At 38.6% G+C, this 24,049-nt stretch overlaps 1 protein-coding gene across 1 annotated transcript in view; it reads left to right on the plus strand.

The window, feature by feature from the left end:
- The window catches only part of rftn1b (raftlin, lipid raft linker 1b), a 139,727-nt gene that overhangs the window by 63,854 nt on the left and 51,824 nt on the right, over positions 1-24,049 (plus strand). The window contains exons 4-5 of the mRNA XM_028470047.1: positions 4,542-4,641; positions 23,629-24,037. Of these exons, the coding sequence (XP_028325848.1) occupies positions 4,542-4,641; positions 23,629-24,037 (509 nt within the window). The remainder of the gene's footprint in view (positions 1-4,541; positions 4,642-23,628; positions 24,038-24,049) is intronic.

Consider the following 24,049-nt stretch of genomic DNA (forward strand, 5'->3'; position numbering starts at 1 on the left):
TTTCATTCATGACTCTCAGATTATTAAATTATTCTCAATACGATTATGAATTCATCATCTAAATACTTAAATATGAGCATATGATCAATATAAATATTAAAATAGCAGCTTGCGTTTAAAGTGTAAAGTGTATTGGAACCATTAAGTTTTGCTAAAAACACACCACAGCATAATTTAATGATAACTCTGATCCACATTGAACATGATTACTAATATAATTATTGATTAAATTCCATTGACAACATGATTGAAAGGAAAATGAGAAGGTTGGCATAAACAACTTATCACTATAGGACCACTCACATTCTTATAGGGTAGGAGGAGCTAGGATTTTCAGGAGGAGGAGTTTCCGCAATGTGACGTCACAACGTAAGAAAAACCCAACTGGTCTGTTTGGAGCTGACTTTTTACAAAATGTGGAATAACACGGGAGAGAGGAAACAGAACTTTAGCTACTTTGTCCCTCTGAATGAGGCTAAAGAAATGTTTATCAGCAAAACCATTATAAAGTCATTTTTTCATAACACCGCCCCTTTAAAGGGTTTTGCAGATGGAGAAGGAGTGAGGTGAAGTGTTTTGTTGAAGGTCACCTTATCCCAACCAATTCTGGCTTCACACCAACAGTCCCAACGTCCCTGCGCTCACAGAGAGCCGACTGCAGAAATGTTTATTTTGAGGGGATACGTTCCAGCTGAGTGAGCAGCGTCGGACCTTCTTTCTCTTAAAGACACGCTTGCCTTGCCTTGATTCTGCAGGAAACGCACCGTGAAGGGGCGAAGTGGGGGTTCACAGTGGGAGATTGAGTGAAAAGGGCAGGAGAGACTTCCATCCTGGGGTGCCCTCGGACTTTATCGTCAGATGCTGTCAGTGCACAGACAGACGCTCACATCAGCAGCAGCCCCGGGGGATTCAAACCTCCACCAGGGTGTGTGTCAGCAGCATTCTGAGCACACACCAGTCAGAGGAGGAAAGCACAGGCGTGAATACAGAAAAACGTTAGCTCAGGCAGCATTAGCCTCGCAAACAATATGACTCCAAAATAACAAACAATATTACAGAATACACAACATAAACACACGAAATGACAACAAAAATATACAGAATCCAAACATACACATTATGACTCCAAAAACAGACAAAATGAATGCAGAAACACACAAAACAGCAACAATGCAACAAAATAACAAACAATATTACAGAATACACAACATGACACAATAAAAACACACTGAATGACAAAAAAATATACATAATTCAAAAATGAAATATGACTCCAAAAATATTCTAAATCACTTCAGAAATACACAAAACAGCAATATTACAACAAAATGACCAAAAAAAGCATACAATATTACAGAACACACACAATAAACACACCAAAGTGTTCCTGGTAACACCAGTCCTGCTTCAGTTCTGGACCATAAGAGTCCTCGCTACAGCTGTGACCAATTACCTGCATCAGAGGCGTTCCCTAAACCGCCCTCCCCATCTAACCCACACCCCACCGTCAGTGATGTCTGTTTTTTGCCCATTTGCTTCTTCCTGCAACTTCTCCTAAAGAGAAACAAATCTAGTGACTTTTATCGTTTTATTTGCGACTTTTGGAGATGAAATCACCAAAAGTTACAAAGAGGGGCACCCCCAGCCGTCCCCGGCCCCCTTCTTTACAACATGGCAACCGCCTGCCTCTTTTCACTGAAAATCACATCCTGATAACAATAACATTTTTCTAAGCTATACATCAAATATTAAGGCAATTATCATTATCAAAGGCTATAAAAGCTAAAACAATTCAACTAATGTATTGACATCAGCTGCAGCAAGTTTGGTGATGATAATAAACATTAGGCCAAAAATACACGTGTTTTTGTACAAAAAAAAAGTTCAGCCAGAAGCCCACTTTGCCACAACTGTGCCAAAGTTTTGGACGAATTTCTTGACTGAGAAATGTCTGGATGTCTGTAATGGTTGTATCAATACAACACAATTTGGATTTATCAAAATATGGAGTTTTATGAACATTAGAGCAACTTTTGATAAGAAACAACAAAGGTAAGACACTATTTGTCATGATTGCTGACTTTTTTGCTGTGTATTTTCTAATTTTGTGGCACTGTTTTGGTACGTAACATACCCGACCTGTATATCAGTGGATTCAGCTCGGCCTGAAGTATTTTGTTATAGAGCTCTGTGTCTATTTTGTGACTCACAGCAGTGAGAAAAGCAAAATTTGATGAGTTGTTGACATTTCCCTCTTTGAACATAATGGCCTGGTGTGTGCTGTGGTCTTTTGTTCTGACTTTGGGAAGGCTACAGTGGAGCGTCTCACAATTCTGCATACTGCAGCTTTAAGGAGAGGTTTAGAATGTGTGATTTAATTTATTCTTTACAACATTGGGGTCTTAGAGGAAAGCAATCCCCCCTCTTGGAAACTCTTCGTTGACCAAAACCCCCAAATCAAAGGATATTAAAGACTCATCCCATTGTTTTAAAACAGACGATGAGACTAGAGAGGACATGTAGTCACAGCCACGACCAGTTCACTGTTGACACGTCTTAACATCCACGTAAAAAAGGACGTCAATGTCACAGTTTGTGTAAGTGAGGCCTGTAATCTTGCAGAATGTTGATTAGAAATGATTAGCTACATATGTAGCTATAGCTATACAGACAGATCCCAGAAGTCATGAGTTTGAATCCACTTTCATTGCATCCACAAACACATGAGGAAGAAAGGCTTGGCTGCACTTTGGTGTCTTCAGAAATACAACAAAACATCAACTCAGTCCCTGTTTTGTACTTCAGTGCACACGGCGTAATTGGAAACCGCACATTTACAAATGATGTTACTGCCTGGGAGTCGGAGCCAATCCCAGAGCAGGCCATTAGCAGGTAATACACTCTTAGTTTCCATGGGAGCGTCGCTCTCCAGTGGGAGTTATTATACAAACCATTATAAGCATGTGAGCATCACAGGAGGAGGAGGGCGGCGTAAAGCAGGTGGGCCCGCCCAGTGGGGGGTGGGGGGTAGATGACACCTGTCGAACCACATGAGGCCGCAGAGGCTGACAGAGCCTGCATGAAAACACAGCGAGAGGCTGGACTGGACTTTTTATATCCAGCAGAAGCAAATGCACCTGGTCTCATCCAACCTCTGCATCCACGAGTGCAGAGCCTCCAGCTCATTTTATATCAGGGTAACATCAGGGTTCTCACCACCACTGTAGTGGACCCCCACGGTGTGATTTTGATCCCCTACGGTATGGATGGGCAACTCTATCACAGCGGGGGCAACAAAAATGTGATTGTATCTGTTGTGAGGGCCACATTATCGACATTTAGTCAGCATTTAGAGTACTGATTGATCTTAGCATTAATATAGGGGGTGTCTTTTTTTGTCTTTGTCTATGTTTTTTTTTGTTTTGTCAGTTTGTAGTAAATTTGTGTGTTTTTGGAATCTCTATGTATGTTTTTTGTAATTTTTTATATACTTGTAATTTTGTGTATTTTTCTTTCACTTTCTGTATTTTTGTTGTTGTTTTCTGTATTTTCCTGTAATTTTGTTAACAGTTTGTGTGTCTTTGGAGCGATCTGTAATCTGTTTTTGTTTTTGGTGTTTTCATAAACATTTTGTTTAAGTGGTTGTTGTGTGTTTTATGAGTCATTTTGTGTGTTTTTTTAAATTTTTGAATGTGTTTTTGTATATTTTGTGTATTTTGCTGTCGATTTGTGTGTATTGGGAGATATTTTGTGATTATGTTGGGCGTTATATTCCTTTAACCTGCATGGAAAGAGTTAGATTGATGTGTAGCCCTCCTTCACCACATCAACCTGGGTCAGAGATGGAGCAGCCACATTACATGAGGGGGAAAAAATATATTTAGCTTTTAATGTTATTTTTTTTAACATTTTAATTGTTTATTTAGTTTTCTACATTATTAAATGTGTGTACAGCAGACAGAGAAGTCCATCTGCCTGAAATGTCAGTGTGTGTTTCTGTGCACTGACGTCTCCTCATTGAACGAGCAAAATGCTCATTTAAATCTCCATCACTTCTGCACACGTGCTAATCATTGCCTCACAGCATGTGAAGAAACTGAATCACCAAAGGATTTAGGGATGCACCTGGTTAACACCCTTTATTTCAGATCTTAGTGAATACGTCTCTCAATTTTTCCAAAAATCTTTAATTTTCTTCAAATTATTCCCCAGATGTTTTTTTTTTTTTAAATTTTTTTATTTTGTAATGTATTTCTGCAATCAACTAAAATAAAAACTATTCAAAGAAACGTGAACGCTTATATCTATTCTGTGGCTCATAATTGATTTTTGCTGGAAAATAATTTGGCTGCTTGAAACTGTGCTTGTTCTGATAACGTTAAGAATCTACGAGCTACGCTCGCTGCTCATCTAAAAAGCCTTGGTTGTGAAAACAAAAGTAAAAGTGGAGTGAAACTGAAGCGGCTGGTGAAGTACAGTGATAGAGTGACATAGTGACAACATGACACGCTGACACTGGTCGTCCTCTCGCTCTCTCACAGGAACCAGTCGCTCTGCTCGTCCTACAGACTACAGCTGGAAGACTGTCTGTCTGCAGAGCAGCAGCCGTCAGCCGAACTCATCCAGGGCTACGTCAAGAAGGTACTACAGTCATTCATCATGTACTGTATATACTGTATATTATTATTAACTACCATACTACACTCATTCATCATATACTGTATATACTGTATATTATTATTAACTACCATACTACACTCATTCATCATATACTGTATATACTGTATATTATTATTAACTACCATACTACACTCATTCATCATATACTGTATATACTGTATATTATTATTAACTACCATACTACACTCATTCATCATATACTGTATATACTGTATATTATTATTAACTACCATACTACACTCATTCATCATATACTGTATATTATTATTAACTACCATACAACACTCATTCATCATGTACTGTATATACTGTATATTATTATTAACTACCATACTACACTCATTCATCATATACTGTATATACTGTATATTATTATTAACTACCATACGACACTCATTCATCATATACTGTATATACTGTATATTATTATTAACTACCATACTACACTCATTCATCATGTACTGTATATTATTATTAACTACCATACTACAGTCATTCATCATATACTGTATATTATTATTAACTACCATACAACACTCATTCATCATGTACTGTATATACTGTATATTATTATTAACTACCATACTACACTCATTCATCATATACTGTATATTATTATTAACAACCATACTACAGTCATTCATCATGTACTGTATATACTGTATATTATTATTAACTACCATACTACAGTCATTCATCATGTACTGTATATTATTATTAACTACCATACTACAGTCATTCATCATATACTGTATATTATTATTAACTACCATACTACACTCATTCATCATATACTGTATATTATTATTAACAACCATACTACAGTCATTCATCATGTACTGTATATACTGTATATTATTATTAACAACCATACTACAGTCATTCATCATGTACTGTATGTACTGTATATTATTATTAACTACCATACTACAGTCATTCATCATATACTGTATATTATTATTAACTACCATACTACACTCATTCATCATGTACTGTATATTATTATTAACTACCATACTACAGTCATTCATCATGTACTGTATATACTGTATATTATTATTAACAACCATACTACAGTCATTCATCATGTACTGTATATACTGTATATTATTATTAACTACCATACTACAGTCATTCATCATGTACTGTATGTACTGTATATTATTATTAACTACCATACTACACTCATTCATCATATACTGTATATTATTAACTACCATACTACAGTCATTCATCATATACTGTATATACTGTATATTATTATTAACTACCATACGACACTCATTCATCATGTACTGTATATACTGTATATTATTATTAACTACCATACGACACTCATTCATCATGTCTTAATATACTGTATTTTTTATTACTGTATATTATTATTAGTGAGGATGCAGCAGTTATCTTTTATATTGTTATCAGTTGTTTTCTTTCGTCTGTCGTTAACTCCTCCTACACCGTTTGTCTGATTCTGACAAATAAGCTAAGAAAGCACAAAACGAGATTTATGCTTGTACTTTTATAATTTTTCCTTATTGTAGTTATTACATCTTTTGTGAAACAGCTGGTTAAGCTCGTTATCTGGTGTGTCAGTCATTTAACATTTCTGTTGCCAAAATGGATTTTTTTTTTTTTGGTTTCAAATAAGCTCGTCATATTGGGGTTAAATTTTTCCCACCTTTTGACAGTTGTCTAGTATACATTAATTGTATGTACAGTATAGAAATGACTTTCAGCCATTGGAAATTATATAATAGACACTAATTTGTTACCATATAAATAAAAATCATTATAAATAACCCTGAACATCACTATAGGTTATTGATTGTAATCAAAAACAAAATTTGAGACAAAAATCTATCAATCATATCACTCATTAATTGAAAACAATAGAAAATGTCATATTTATTTATTTATTTGACCTATGTTCAAAAATATTGTTTTAGACACTAAGTTTATGATTGTGTGTAACTTAGAAGGGTCATTATGTGGCATATCCAACCTGGAGGTGGTTATTTTGAAAATGTTGTCCTAAAACGTGGTTAAGGGGTGAGAAAAATTGAACCCCAATATTTCAGGCTTATTTGACCCTTAAAGAAGCCAAAAAAAACAATAAAAAAATTACAAACCATTCAACCATTAACATGTTCAACTAATACATTCAAAACTTTTTTGTAACTTTATTGGTAATGTGAAGCTATTGCTGGGTTAATGCTTAGCTAATGCTAAGTTAGTGTTAATCAGAGGAGGGTCGAGTAAACAACAACGGTACTCAAGTAAAAGTACCGTTTCTTTATAATATTTATGACTTCCAAAACAAACCATCACTCCCTGAATGAGAGGCTTGGATATATTCATTAAAAAACCGTAGCCTGTTTAAACAAATGGAATGAACGTAATAAAGTGTGTATATCAGTGATTCCAAACTCATGATCCCATTTTTATATCACAAATTTCTGGCGACTCCAGAGACTTTTTTTCTCTAAAATTATTATTTTTTTTATCACATTTGTTCCACATGTGTTACAAAGTGACAATATGTGCACTCAGTTATTTTTTATACTGCATTTTAAATTGAAATATATTTATATTAGTGAAAGTGAAATACTGAGTGTGAACGCCGGCAAGGAGGACCAACGTGCACCGGACTGCCAGAGGCGTCGAGGGCAGCGCTGGGCTTGAGGCGACAGCTGGTGAGCTGGCGTCTGGAAGCTCGGGACCACTGTGTGGTGTCGACCACGGTCCCGAGAAGTGCTGGCTTCCATTGAGCTGGTGTGGTCCACAAAAAAGCAAGTGCGTCCAAATCCTGTCATCGTCCGTTGACGGAAGCTAGAAAAAGATCTGTCTGTGGACAGTTGAGCTGGTAGAAAGACGTGAGATATGCTTAAGAGTGAGAAGAGGTGTTTGAATGATGATGTTTGAATCAGGATTGGCAGATTGACAAAAAAGGGCGACAGATGAGAGTGCATCCCATAATGAGACATCTCACAAAATATTATGAAATAGAACCATAATTATACTGGGTTATCAGTTTAATCTACTGAGTTGCTGCTGGAGAAGGAGATGAGAATGTGTTTCTTCATTTTAATCTGCACCATAATCTGCTGGCTGTGTTTCATCCTGACCTTCACACAGCCTCCTTCTGCAACACTAGGAGAGATGGAAGGATGGATAAAGGGATGGATGGATAGATTGATGGATAGATTGATGGATGGATTGATGGATGGTAGGATGGATGATGGGATGGATTGATGATGGAAGACTGGATGTAAGGATGGATTCATGACAGGATGATGAAATAAAAGGTTAGATGAATTAATGAATGCAATAATGGATGGATGGATGGATGGATGATGTAAGGATGGATCCATGACAGGATGATTCAATAAATTGTTAGATGGATGATTTAATGTAATTATGGATGGATGTAATATTAAAAGGATGGATGGAAAAATAAAGTGGATGGATGATGGATGCATGGGTGGATGTAATAATAAATGGGCCATCGAATGAATGAATGAATGAGTGAATAAGTGGATGGATGGATGAGTGGTTTTACAATAACAGAGGAAAAGAAGAACACAATATAATGATAGAAACATTTATGATAATAATAACAACAATAATGATAATAACAGACTCACATCTAAACCACACAGTTCAATTCAACTTCATTCATATAGCGCAAAATACAACAAAGTCATCTCAAAGCGCTGAACAAAATATAAAGTTCATTGTAAAAAAGAAGAAAAAACCCAACAAGATCCACATGAACAAGCATTTAGCAACATTGGGAAGAACAAACTCCCTCTTTTTTATAGGAAGAAATCTCCAGCGGAACCAGGTTCAGAGGTGGCAGACATTCGCTTCGACTGGTTGGGGTTAGTGAACAGAGGGACAAACAGTATAGGATAGAAGGATAGACCATCCAAGTGTCCCAGACTAGTTGTGCCACGAACCATCAATCAGGAACCGCCATCTCCAGCATCAAGACTCCTGAAACAGAAAAGAGAGCGGAGGGCGAGGAGAAGGCACAGACTGCAGAAAAAAAAAAAAACATATACTGTATATATATATGGGGTGGATATCAGTGTAAATGGTGTGAAGCGTGATTGAATATAATGTTGGTGTTCTACTATATAATCTTAGTTCTTAGTTCCTATTTTTAAGTTTAGTGCTTTTTTCCTAGTGTTTAGGTTAATGTTATTATAAGGTATATGCTTTAGCAAATAAGTAGGTTTTGAGTTTACTTTTAAAGGTGGAGAGAGTAGCAGCCTCCTGTACTAAAACTGGGAGCTGGTTCCAAAGGGGAGGAGCCTGGTAGCTGAATGCTCTGCCTCCTGTTCTACTTCTAGATACTTTACGAACTTCTAGGAGACCAGCAGACTGAGAGCGGAGTGTTCTGCCTGGTCAATAGGGCACTAACAGGTCTTTAAGATACACAGGAGCTTGATAATGCAGAGCTTTGTATGCTAACAGGAGGATTTTAAACTCTATTCTAGATTTTACAGGAAGCCAATGAAGAGAAGCCAATACTGGAGAAATATGCTCTCTGCTGTTAGTACCTGTTAGTATTCTAGCTGCAGCATTCTGAATTAACTGGAGACTTTTTAGTGAGTTACTAGAACATCCTGAAAGTATGGCGTTACAATAATCTAATCTAGATCTAACAAATGCATGGATTGATTTTTCAGCATCACTCTGGGTCAAGATATTCCTGATTTTAGAGATATTACAGAGGTGGAAGAAAGCTGTCCTTGTGATTTGTTTAATATGAGAATTAAAGGATAAGTCAGTATCAAAGATAACGCCTAGGTTTTTTACTGTGGTGCTAGGTGACAGAGTAATGTCATCCAGAGACACTATTTGCTCTGATAATTTATCTCTGAGGTGTTTTGGACCAAATAAAATCACTATGGTTTTATCCTGGTTAAGAAGGAGAAAGTTGTGACTCATAAAGGATGTGATGTCATTAAGACAGGCCTGGAGTTTTAATAACTGATTAGTTTCATCTGATTTCATTGAGAGATAAAGCTGTGTATCATCTGTGTAGCAATGAAAATTTATATTATGTTCTCTGATAATGTTACCTAGTGGAAGCATATTTAATGTAGAGCATTGGTCCCAAAACTGAACCTTGTGGAACTCCATGATTAACTGTGGTGTGCACTGAGGATAGATTATTAACATGAACAAAGTGGGTTCTGTCTGATAGGTAGGATTTAAACCAACCCAGAGCTGTTTCTTTAATCCTAAAAACACTTTCCAGTCTCTGCACCAGTAGATGATGATCCACTGTATCAAAGGCTGCACTGAGATCTAAGATCACCAGAACTGAGACCAACCCTCTGTCTGAGGCTAAGAGGAGATCATTGGTTACTTTTACAAAGGCAGTCTCTGTGCTCTGTTTAATGGCCTGTGGTACATAACCTGTTACTAGAGATGTATTAATCCAGTTCATCATATTAGTGCTAATTAGTAGAACATCTTTAAATAGTGGAGTTGGGATTGGATCTAAAAGACAGGTTGTTGGTTTAGAAGCACTAACTATTGAGGTCAGTTCAGATAGACCAATTGGAGTAAAACTATGTAAATAAAAGCTACATGTTGGGGATATTTCAGGAGCTGCTTTGTTTAATAAATTATTCAGCACTCCTGCAGGGGGGACATTAGCTTTGTTTCTAATTGTTAGAATTTTATCAGTAAAGAAGTTGATGAAGTCGTCACTGCTCAGGTTGACAGGAATAGAGGGTTCAACAGAGCTGTGGCTTTTGGTGAACCTGGCTACAGTGTTGAAAAGAAACCGTGGATTATTTTTGTTTTCCTCTTTTAAAGTTGAATAATAGGAAGTTCTAGCTTTGCGGAGAGCTTTTTTATAAGTTAACAAACTTTCTCTCCAGGCAGTATGAACTTCTACCATGTTTGAGAAGAGCCACTTCCTTTCTAATTTTCGCGATGCCTGTTTTTGAAGACTCAATTCAGATTTATACCAGGGGGTGACCTTTTTATGAAATATCTTCTTCTGTTTAAGCGGAGCAACAGCATCCAGAGCTGTGTGCAGTGACAACATTGCACTGTTGACAAGATGATCTATTTTCTCTGTCGTTAGACATTGATAGCTACTCTCTGTTGATACTGTATATCATATGGATCAGAGGTAAGCAATGATGGAATTAAATCTTTAAATCTAGTTACAGCTTTCTCAGACAATGATCTACTATAGTGTACTCTTCTCTCAGAATTTAAGCAAGCCGATATTTTTAATTCAAAGAATAACAGGAAGTGATCTGAAAGAATAGGATTTTGAGGATATATTGTCAGATAGTCAATATTTAAACCATATGTTAGAACAAGGTCCAGTGCATGATAATGAGTTGGTTTGTTTACATTTTGTGTTAAGCCAATTGAATCTAATAGTGAGATAAATAATTTATTTAGGCTGTTGTTTTCATCATCGGCATGAATGTTAAAGTCACCTACTATGATAGCTTTATCAGTGCTCAGCACCAGATCAGTGAGAAAGTCAGAGATTTCAGAGAGAAACTCTGAATGTGGACCAGGAGGATGGTAAACTATAACCAGTAAAGTGGGTTTTTCTATTTGGTTTTTGGGATTACAAATTTCAAGGGAGAGGCTTTCGAATTAATTTTGGTTAAGTTTGGTTTTTGGGGTAACTGATCAGCTTGAGTGAAAAACTGCTGCCACTCCTCTTCCCCGACCACTCTCACGGGGAATATGGTGATTACCATAAATGGGAGGGCTGGCTTCATAAGGAGGAATAGTTGCTCTTTTCTTTCCCAGTGCATTTCAACCTGTGGTAGGAGGAGCTAATGATGTTAGGGCGTTGTTTCTATAATAAACACTGTTTTACATTTTAATTTCATAAGGCTCTATTCTCAAATGTACGTAAATCCAAAAAGCCGCTCAGTGGCACTGTTTCTGGCTGTGTGCTATTCTCCCCCTGTACTTAAGTCAGTCACTGCACGCCTTCATCCCAGTTACGCACTGTGGGTGGAGCAGCCCTGAAATGTGGGTGTTCCCATTCAAATCTGGCTTTATGCGCATTCTCCGATGTGCGTAAGTCCTTTTCCTCATACGCGATTGTAGCCAATTGTACATTTACTGTTGGTTAATCAATTTTTTCTCTGAGATTAGTTTCTAGGTTCAAGTGTGAGTTGGGAATGATTACTAAGATGTGCAGAGAATAGACAGACAATTTGTTGTTTATAGAAAATAAGTACCATGGATTTATTACATTACAGAAAATAATAATAAACAAAAGTGGTCTCAAAACAGACTAGAGTTCACCCGCTGGGATTTAGCTCAATTCATAAGGCGTCACAGCCTGGGGAAAAAAATAGTTCCACTCAAACGAAAATGAAGTTGGTCCTACCACCCTGGTAGGACTGAAGTTCGTTGGGTTGGTCCACTGGAAGAGAACCTAATTAAATAAAGTTGATCCTACCACCCTGGTAGGATTGAAGTTTGTGCGTTCCTGGTAAGAGGATCGGTGCGGTGGTCCTACCGCTCTGGTAGACCTGCAGTTCACCGTCCACTACGTCATCTCCGTGGGTAGCTCACCATCTTTAGATCCATGGGGGGTTTAAAAAACCTGGCCGATCCAGTCTGAGTCGCCTATACAAAGTCCTCCGTTCTGCTGCCGATCGCTCCTTTTGTCAGGTGCAAGGCACAACCGCTGGTCTGCACAGTTAGTAAAGTGCTGTCTGCTGAGCACCGGGTGCGCGTGCTACCGTTCATATGCTGCGTTTTCAGCTGCTGCTTGATTCTTTCCCGTATTCAAGCCTTCTCCTCCCGTACCTCATGCTTCCTGTTTATACTAGGATACTGGTCTGTGATTGGCTGGCGTGTGTGCGTGTGGATGAGTGACGTCAATGCAGTCTATTAGCGCGGTGAAATAATATTGTATATAAATAACTTAAGAGTAGATGTTATAATAAATTCACTTCTGCTAAATATAATATAAATAAATAATATAAATATAATACATTTCTTTATGACGTGGGTTACATCCTCCCCCTCTATTCCTATGTACGTCCTCGCTACATAGATGAAGCTAAACGACATGGACTTGGGAAGGAGCTTTATCTTTGGAATCGAAAGCTTCAGTACAAGCTAATGAAAGACTATGGAGAAGAGTTTGTACAACGGATAACAATGGGTTTCCTAATCGAGAATATCCTAATCGGTCAGGTGGATTTCTATGCCTATTTGTTCTTCTAAGTGAGATGGCATCTTCTGGATTTTCTTCCTCGGGTAACAGCTCACCGATTGAAGATTCGAGTGTCACCTCTTTTGCAGGTTCAACTTGGTCAGTTGCTGTCTCTATTGCAGAGTCCTGAAGATTCATGCTTTCATTTTCCATTGAGGTGAGGTGTACAGGTTCTGGACTTTCTACAGGAAGAGAAAAGTTGTCAACAGGTTGAGTTATGTTTAGTTGAGGTTCAAAGTCTTTTGACAGGAGCAAAGTGTCTTCCTTAGGTGTAGCAGAATGAGTTGTCTGCAGAGGAACATCTGGGTTGTTGGTACTGTCACCCAAATCAACATAGACATGCTCAACAGTTCTCTGTGGAATCCAAATAGTTTGATCATCATCATTATCATCATGGAGGCTTTGTTCACCAACATGTTTTTGTCGAGTTCTTGGTCTGCAAGGAGAGGGAGATGTACTTAGTTCATCCTGTGTAGGGGAAAGGAAACCACAACATAAAAGAAGATCTCTATGCAGTGTACGTGTTGGGCCATCTCTGTCTTCTGGCTTTACAGTGTAGACTGCAAGGTCTCCATTCCGGCTGACAACAATGTAAACATCAGGTTCCCATTTATCCGCTAGCTTGTGTTTGCCACGAATTCTGACGTTGCGAACCAACACTCTATCCCCAGGTGTCAATTGGGATGCAGTAATTTTTCGATCAAATCGAGTCTTGTTCTTTCCAGCAATTTTAGAACTATTTCTGGATGCGAGTTTATAGCTTTCTTCCAACCTTTCCTTCAGCTTTGCAACATACTCATGATGAGTTTGACGTTTCTTGGGACCTATAGGTAATCTAAAATCTAGATCTATGGGCAGGCGAGGGGTACGTCCAAACATCAGCTCATAGGGTGTGTAACCTGTAACTTCATTACGTGTACAATTGTAAGCATGTACTAGGGGTTTGACGTATTCACGCCACGTTGCCTCCTGTTTGTTTTCCAGGGTTCCCAGCATGCTAAGGAGAGTCCTGTTAAACTGTTCAACAGGATTTCCCCGTGGATGATAGGGAGTAGTTCTGCTTTTTCTGATACCAGTCATTTCACATAACTCTTTTATTAGCTTCGATTCAAAATCTGGACCTTGGTCTGTGTGTAGACGTTCTGGAATGCCAAAATAAACAATGAAGTTGTCCCATAAGCACTTTGCTACTGTTTTTGCTTTTTGATTGGCAGTGGGGATGGCAACTGCAAACTTTGTGAAATGGTCTGTTATCACAAGGATATCTTTCGTGTTCTTTGTATCAGGCTCTAGACTGAGGAAATCCATACATAACAGTTCTAGAGGATGAGATACTTGAATATTTACTAGTGGGGCGGCTTTCTCTGGGGTAGACTTTTGCCGTACACAGCGCTCACACGTTTCAATTTTGAGTTTCACGTCATCTGCCATTTTTGGCCAATAAAATCGATCTCTGACAAGAGCCAGAGTTCTGTCAATGCCCATGTGACCCATGTCATTATGTAAGCTTTTAAGTACAGCAGATCGAAGTTCTTGAGGTAAAACAAGTTGATGTAACACTTGACATTCCTTTGTCCTACTTCTGAAAAGTAGGCCATCTCTGAGTTCTAATTTGTTTAACTCACGAAGTAAAAGTGGTAGTTCTGGCAGTTCTCTCCTCACTGTGGGGGGAACACTCCTTCCGGTTTCCAGCTGGTAGATTATTTCTCGAATACTATCGTCTGCTCGCTGGGTTTCCATGAGATCAGAGTGAGACCAAGATGGAATGACAGGTAAGCCACTATTATACTCAGAGTAGCAGCTCGGGATTGCGTCTGCGGAGAGAGATAAAGATTCAATCCGTGGACAGTCAACATGATCAGGACAGGGATGGAAGGATGTTTTGACCAGTTGGCTTGTGCATATTGCGTCAATTATTTCTGAGTTGAGTTCTGTGAGGTTGTCGCCTTTAAGATGTTGCTGCGTGAACCGGTTTATGCGGTGTTGTTCTTTCTCTGATTGTTGGTCATTTAGCATGACTTCTTGGGGCTTTCGAGAGAGTGCATCTGCATCAACGTTTTGTTTACCAGCACGATAGTGTAAATCAAATGAATAATTTGATAAAGCAGCTAACCATCTGTAACTAGTAGCATCCAATTTTGCAGTGGTAAGGACATAGGTAAGAGGGTTGCTGTCAGTGATAACTGTGAATTTAGCGCCATATAAATAATCATTAAACTTTTCAGTGACACTCCATTTGAGAGCAAGGAACTCCAATTTATGGGCTGGATACTTTGATTCACTTTGTGAAAGTCCACGACTAGCAAAAGCAATGGCTCTCAGAACACCTTCTTGTTCTTGGTAAAGGGCAGCTCCGAGACCAGTGGCACTTGCATCAGTGTGCAAGATGTATGGCTGGTTTGGATTAGCGAACCCAAGAACAGGAGCAGTAGTAAGTTTGTATATGAGAGTTTCAAAAGCCTTTTGACACTCTTCGGTCCATCTGTCACTAAAGGAATGTTTAGGATCAAAATATTGATTTTTGTCTTTGATAGTGACATTTTTATGACACGGTGGGTATCCTCTAGTGAGTTGATTTAGTGGTTTAGCTATATCTGCATAGGTTTTAATAAATCTGCGATAATAGCCTGAAAACCCAAGAAAAGTTCTTGGTTCTTTTAAATTTTTGGGGATCGGCCAGGTTTTTAAAGTTTCGATTTTCGCAGGATCTGTCTCTACACCCTTCTCTGAAACAATATGTCCCAAATATCGCACAGATTTTTGGAAGAATTTACATTTTTCAGGGGACAGCTTTAGTCCGTACTCTTTTAACCGATTAAGAACCTTTAGCAGCCTGATTTCGTGTTCTTCCAGTGTACTGGAAAAAATAATAAGATCATCCAAAAACACGAGAACTTCCTTAAAGTTTAACTCTCCCATGCATTTCTCCATTAACCTCTGGAACGTACTTGGAGCGTTTGTTACTCCCTGCGGCATCCTATTAAATTCCCAGAACCCAAGCGGTGTGACAAAAGCAGTTTTGGCTTTGTCCTCCTCATCCATCTCTATTTGGTAGTACCTGGATTTCAGGTCAAGTACAGAGAACCATTTAGAACAAGAGAGAGTAGAAAAAGTTTCTTCAAGGTTGGGCAAAGCTTAAGCATCTTTAACAGTTTGCAGGTTAAGTTTTCGGTAATCAATACAGAGTTGTATATCATTGTTTCTTTTTCTCACGATAACTATCGGGGAAGAAAAAGGAGATTGAGATTCACGAATTACACCGGTTTCTAACAACTGGTTAAGATGGTTGCGGACGGCTTCGAGATCTTGTGGATGAATGGGACGTGCTCTCTGTTTGAAAGGAGTGGGGTCATGTAGTTTAATTTGATGTTTGATTTTATCGGTGCAGCCGAAATCAAGGTCATTCTGGGAAAAAACTTCTGGCATAAGTGTCAATTTAGTAGTTATTCTGTCTTTCCACTCCTGGGAAATTGGAGAATTACCAAAGTTAACCTTTTCAGAAAATGTTTCTTCAGTCACAGTTGACTTGCCTCTTTGTTTAGGAACTATACTATGAACAGCACCAATGTTAGCAATAACACTCAAAGGGGGAATAAAAACATCAGCCTGTGAAGTGTTAGTCACCTTGACAGGAACTTTGTAAGGCGCATGCAACGGAATATTTACCAGGCAACACTCAACATGAAGACCTGCAGGTAAAGAAACTTTTCCAGGGTGCTCAATAATTGCATATTTATTAGTAATAGGACTGTTAACCCTAACTGAACCTTGAAGTATAACAGAATGATGAGCAGGGATTTGAATTATATCTTTTTCAACTGTTCTCACTGTTCCAATAATTCCATCTGAATTTTGGCGATGTCTTAGCTCAAGCGTTTTAAGTAGTACTAAATAACCATATTGTTGGGGTTTGTAATTATCACAGAGTTGCTCATACAAAACATCTAGTGTGTTTGTCCCTATCAAAACAGGAGAAGGCGTTTCAAAGTAAACATCTGGCACAATAAGAGCTAAGGTAGCTATTTCCACTTCCTTCCCTACTAAATCAGCTGGGAATTTTACCATTAACTCAACAAAACCTAAGTAAGGAACCGATTGTCCTGCTGCCCCTTCAATCTCAAGAAGATCATTTAAAGGTTTGACAGGTTGACTTGAAAGGTGGAGATTATAAAAAGAAACTGGGATAGTAGTGACTTGAGACCCTGTATCCAAAAGACAGTGGCAGTCAATGCCGGCTATATTAACTGCAGCAGTACATTTGGGACCTACAAGACCTTTGGGTATTACGGCAGGTGTAGTTTGGAGAGTCATCTCTTTAAGGTTAACCTTTTGTTTACCGGAGATGTTCTTAGGACATTTTATGTTTGTGCCAGTCCCTGGTTGTCCTACAACAGGAACTGATTTTAGTTTAAATGCCTTTTAACTGCTGGGGGTTTAAGGGGTAATTTCTGACATCTTTCACTGAATTTTTTCCTTTTTTCTGCCACTAACGCAGGATTCGGTGCACTTACGCACTGGGGTTTGATATGGCCATCCTCTCCACAGCGGTAACAGTAACCGGGTTTTGGGGGAAAATTCTCTGCTGGGGTTGATCTCCGAGGAACAGACTGTGGTACAGATTTTGGATTTTGTTGAGTTAAGGTTGCCAATTGGTTTTGTAGTTCAGCCATTTGTTTGGTTAAAGTAGTTATTACAGCATACAGCCCAGATTCATTATGATAACTAGCAGATTGAATATTCGTCAACACCTTTTGTCTAGGGATGCCCAGATGTTGCTTCATTCGTTGTGTCTTTGCTTCATTATGACTTTCTTCAGTTTGTAAGAGTAGTAATAGTTCTGAAAACGATGGGGGATTGGATTTTCTTTGCTTTAGCTGTAGATCTGCAATCAATGAATTGTCCCAACAGCTCCTACAAAACTGATTGAGGAGAAGTCTATCCACATCTTTGGAAAGTACAGCCCCACGTTTTACAGCTAGGTTTAGAGAAACATTGAGTCGTTGAAGGAATGCTGAAGGTTTCTCACCCGGATCTTGAAAAGTGTCCATAAACTTTGCATAAACCTCATCTCCATCCTGAACTGCGCCATAAGCAGAATCGAGTTGCTGTAGGTAGATATCAGGTGATGTATCCGGACTTAGATGCTTGACCACATCCGCCGCTGGTGGAAGTAGACTGTCAAGAATTTTTCTGGATCGTTGAAGGTCTGAAAATGCAGGATCTTTCATGATTAATTCAACAGTAGTGCACCAGGTGTCATAATCTGCTTCATGTGGGGGACGGGGTGTTTTTCCTGAAAATACTCGTTGTGATGTGAGCATATGCAGTGAAGTTTCTTCATTTTTAACAATGTGTTCCACTACATACCGCTGCACTTCAGGTGGATTTAGTTGAATGGGTGTGAATCGGTTGGGCTTGGTTTTCGTTGCTGATGGTGGTAATGGGGTGGCGTCAGATGTATGCTCAGGTGAAGCCTTGATGTCAGGATGCTCAGTCGTCCGGACTGATTCACTGATTTCGGGCATCATTTCTTGGAGTACTTTAGCAAAGCTTTTACCACTCAACTTAGCTAGATGTTTCAATTCTGCTAAGTAGGACTGAGTTTTTTCTTTGCCTAAGGTTTGAGAATACAAACTAGTAAGTGAAGAAACTACAAAAGTATTTTGTTTCCCTTCCACACTATGGGTGTACGGCAAAATCTTTTGCAACTCCACAAGCGCATCACCGGATTGAAATTCAATGACTACATTTTGATCATATTCGGATGACGGCTCAATTATTGACAGGATTCTATTAATGGATCCGTATTGTTTGATAAAATCAATAACCTCTTCACCCTTTTCTGCTTCTGTTTCTGCAATACCACTGATCACAACAGCATTTGGTATCTTAACACCAAGTTTATCAAAAACATCCATTATTGATTTATGTAACAAACTTAATTTACATTAAACAAACTTAATTTTCTGCACATCAAACCAACTCCTAGCTAGTTCACCATAATATGTAGCCAATTGTACATTTACTGTTGGTTAATCAATTTTTTCTCTGAGATTAGTTTCTAGGTTCAAGTGTGAGTTGGGAATGATTACTAAGATGTGCAGAGAATAGACAGACAATTTGTTGTTTATAGAAAATAAGTACCATGGATTTATTACATTACAGAAAATAATAATAAACAAAAGTGGTCTCAAAACAGACTAGAGTTCACCCGCTGGGATTTAGCTCAATTCATAAGGCGTCACAGCCTGGGGAAAAAAATAGTTCCACTCAAACGAAAATGAAGTTGGTCCTACCACCCTGGTAGGACTGAAGTTCGTTGGGTTGGTCCACTGGAAGAGAACCTAATTAAATAAAGTTGATCCTACCACCCTGGTAGGATTGAAGTTTGTGCGTTCCTGGTAAGAGGATCGGTGCGGTGGTCCTACCGCTCTGGTAGACCTGCAGTTCACCGTCCACTACGTCATCTCCGTGGGTAGCTCACCATCTTTAGATCCATGGGGGGTTTAAAAAACCTGGCCGATGCAGTCTGAGTCGCCTATACAAAGTCCTTCGTTCTGCTGCCGATCGCTCCTTTTGTCAGGTGCAAGGCACAAAAGCTGGTCTGCACAGTTAGTAAAATGCTGTCTGCTGAGCACCGGGTGCGCGTGCTACCGTTCATATGCTGCGTTTTCAGCTGCTGCTTGATTCTTTCCCGTATTCAAGCCTTCTCCTCCCGTACCTCATGCTTCCTGTTTATACTAGGATACTGGTCTGTGATTGGCTGGCGTGTGTGCGTGTGGATGAGTGACGTCAATGCAGTCTATTAGTGCGGTGAAATAATATTGTATATAAATAACTTAAGAGTAGATGTTATAATAAATTCACTTCTGCTAAATATAATATAATTAAATAATATAAATATAATACATTTCTTTATTATGTGGGTTACACGATTCTAACCCTAGAATAAGTGCAGCGCCCCCATAAGGTAAAACATTATTTTACACTAGAAATTTGGACTTAGTTACATTTGAAGCCACACATACTTGTGCGCCGTGCAGCAGCAGTTGTGATCACTCAGCTGCTGCTGCACGATTAATTAAAACTCTGACAGACACAGACTTCTGTCCACGTTGGTCACAGTGATTCAACTATTTTCATATTATGTCCAACGTAAAGTCACAGTTTGATCCACTACAGAGTGAAACAAGCTGTCATATGCAGATGAGGATGGAACACAAACTGTTCACACACATATTTTAATGAGGCTCAGGTCACTTTAAACTATTTATATTTAAAACTGTGTATTATGGAAGTTAATAGTTCTGTTTCACTGTAAACATCCCTCTGTATCAAAGCAGGACACGTTATTTCCTCATATCTCCATCATCTAACTCAGTCACGCTTTACAGTGATGATGATGATGATGATGAAGGTGATGATGATCAAGGAAAGAGATTTTAACTGTGAATCAGTCACACTGTAATAATCTGATCAAATCAACCTGTTATATTATTTATCAATGAAGACGTTTCAAATGTTCTCTGATTTCTAGACAGCCCAAAAAAATAACATCACCGCCTTTTTTCCTTCAGCCCGCCTTCATTCACACAAACACTGTTTTGGTCTACCTTAAGCGTGGTGGGCGTGTCAGCAGCCTGGATACGCGTAGGAGAGAACTCGTAACTGCAGGTGCGGAAAAAAAGCGCTTTAGTCCAGACGAAAGAATAGAGTTCATAGTGAATAACCTGCAGTGGGTTTGGTTTGGTTTTGTTTGGGTTAGAACGGGTCGGCCCATTTTAATGCACGTTTGCTACATTACTCCCATTTCTGCTACTTCATCAAATTTCTAAATTCTTTTCTGCACATTTTTTCCACTTTCAAAACATCTCAGCACTTATAAACCCTTTCCACCACTTTTGTTTTACCTAATGTCACACATGTTAACCCATTATTGTCACGTTTAACCTCTTTTCACCACATTTTATGATTATTTTGCCAATTTAATTCAGTTTAAACTAATGTTCCTACATTTTGTTCCTACTCTTAAATTAACTCAACATCTTCAATGTTCATGTTTGTGTTTAACCACCTTCAGGTACAGTGGGGGTCCCTGGTTTCTGGATCCTTTATTTTGAGGGTTGCGGGCTGAAAAGGTTGTGAACGACTGGCATAGAGTAACAAACAGCCACTCAGAGGCAGAAAAGTCCTCGCTTAAAGTGCCAGATTGTAGAATGGGCTTTGCTGAGGCCGTCATTAGCGCACTGTTATTTAAGCTCCGCCCTGTTTTCTCAAAGTACACAGTAAAGCCTTACTCCTTGTTCTTCAGGATTTCTCTTCCCATCCCAATCCCAGCATCCTTTTTTTTAGTTTTTTCCTCCAAATTTGATTTTCCTGAGTTGATTTTGTACTTTGTTGTATTTAATATTTGGATTTCAGTTTTATGAAATTAACTTTTGGTCCGCTGTTAGTGAACATGGAAACTGTTGATTCTGCAGAGAACACACTGTAAACATGTAAAACCAGACGCTGCTGTGCTAGATGAATGAATAACTTTCAAAATAAAAGCACATAATCTTTTTCCTCACTGTTTCCTCTCTAATGTGAACTGAAATGTTCTATAGTGGACAAAAAAAGTTGCATGACTGTAATGGTGTAATGATTCATTTTAGCAATGATTGGAATCACGATTCGTTGCTGCCGATTCGATTCATGGACGAAATTGGTTAATTTAGAACGATTTGATCCGAAACGATTTGAAATCAATTCAGTAACTTTTAAATAAATCCCTGGATACTGGACAGTACAGGTGAGATTTATAGATTACTGTTGTTTCTTGTAAGGGGATCATCTATAAATGAATAGACATAAACAAACAAGTAAACAACATTTAATGTCAAATATATTCACATTTTATTTAAATAAAGCCCAACCAACAGTTCAGTTTAAATGAACAGGATGTTAACTTTTCTGCTCTCATTTTCAATAAATATATGTTTTCAGTAAAAAAATACTTATTAGATTTAGTTGATTCTTCATATAAAAAATGAAGTGCAACCAACATCTGTTCAGGTTAAATGATCAGTGGTTAAACCCAGCTTCTCTGTTTTGCTTGTTTTCTGCTGTCGCACGATGCCACAGACGGTAACGTATTTAACAAAGTCGTGCACTGTTTTTACAAATGTGGCATAAAATATTTTAAATGTCCTTATTAATAGATCTATGACTAACAAAACACATTATTTTGCAGCATATTCCGTTTATTAACTTAAAAAAAAATGGGACTACTTTTTACAGTTTTAAAACGTTAGTCCTTCAACAGTCTGTGATTACTCGCTGACTTCAGCCATCAAAGCATCAGCCGCACGCTGTTTAAGGGATAGTAAAGGTCCCTTAGGAGAGCCCATTGCTTCATTGTCTACTACCAAACCGCAGAGTTGGAACTGTCGCCCCCTGCGGTCATAGATTATTTTTTTGGGTCACAACTGTTTTTATCCTCTTTCGGTAAACAAAAGAGATTTACATCGATATCTTTAACTTTTCCTGATTATTTGGAGCAACCAAAAGCAGCACAAGTGACTGAAAAAGCAGCTTTCTTATTTAAAAAAACAGGCTGAATGTTTCACTCCAATAGAAAACAATGGGATGTTTACAGGCAGTGGGGCCATGTGATTTCAAGATGGCAGAAACAAACTGTAAAGTAGTCTGACTTTTAATAGTTAATAAAACAAATATGTTGCAAAATAATGTTTTTCTAAAAATGACATTTCAAATATTTTAGGCCACATTTGTAAAAACAGTGGAGGATCCATATAATATTAAAAACTCTTTTAAAACACATCCATATAAAGTCAATACAATGTGTATCAATACAATTGATTGGTTACCTTTTGAAATGATTTTAGATTGATATGTGTCATCAGGAAGGATAACTAGCCGAGCACAGATTGTTGTAGTTGGATCGTAGGAATATACATCATTCATCGATATGATGCAGTGTTTTTCAAATAGGGGTACGTGTACCCCTATGGGTAAGCGAGGGCACTACAGGGGGTACTTGAGAGGGAGAGGAAAATTAACAAATGAAAGCATTAAAAATATGGGGTTTTATAATATTCATTTTTGTTAAAAATATACACAATAAATATTACCAGCAACTCACAAAACGACAACAAAAACACACAAAATAAGAGAAATGATATACTGAATAATAAAAAGAACAGACAAATACCAGCAAAATACACAAAATAAGACCAAAAACACAAAATGATGATAGAAATGATCTTGATTGAGGGAGATGACCAGAAATAATAAAAACTATAGAAATACATCTATTCAGGAGGAACTAAACACAGTTTCATTCACTTATTTACAAAATGATTCTTTAAAATGTGTCTTATCACTCATTCAGTCCATCATTATGATCTACGGTTGTTTATTCACAGAATTTTGAGGAAAATGTAGTAGTTGGACATAAGGGGGTACTTGCATTCAAAAGTTAAAGAAAGTTTAACTAGAGCCAAAAGCTTTGAGAACCACTGATCTAATGTTGGATGAATGGTTGTACCCTAATGGACTGAGTTGAAGGAGAGGTACGGTTTGCTGGGATCCGAGGTCCAAGGTGCTGAAGAGCCACGTGCTGCTCGCTGGCCGGGGGTTTCCCACCCTGGTAAAGAATCTAATCAAACCATTTCCTAATTCTTCCCTGTTCTCCTTCTCTCTTCCTTCAACAGCAGATCCAGGATGCCGCTGAGCAGGGTGTAATGTTTGTGGGGTTCGTCCAGGAGCCGTACGGAGCACCATGCAGCAGGATCAGAGACCTGGACACGCCCTCCCTGTCCCTCCACTCCAGTCCCAGCTCAGTGCTGGGCTCCCTGCCCAGCTGCAGCCCACAGAACCACGGAGAACCTGCAACTGAAGTGGAAGCCGAGGACAAAGATGAGTTGGAAGTCGTGGGAGCAGCTGACGTGGATGCTGGGAACATTGGGAGCTGCTCGCTGGAGAATGGTTGGGATGAGGCTTCGGCCCCTGGGTCGCCGGTGTCGGAGCTGACGGAGGACGACTCGTCACGTCACAACAACAACAGAGATGGCAGCGCGGAGACAAAGGGCAGACCCAGATACAGGCCGAGGAGAGGCGATGGTGAGTGGTAAC

The sequence above is a fragment of the Gouania willdenowi genome, chromosome 16, assembly GCF_900634775.1.
Source record: "Gouania willdenowi chromosome 16, fGouWil2.1, whole genome shotgun sequence".
NCBI lineage: Eukaryota > Metazoa > Chordata > Actinopteri > Blenniiformes > Gobiesocidae > Gouania > Gouania willdenowi.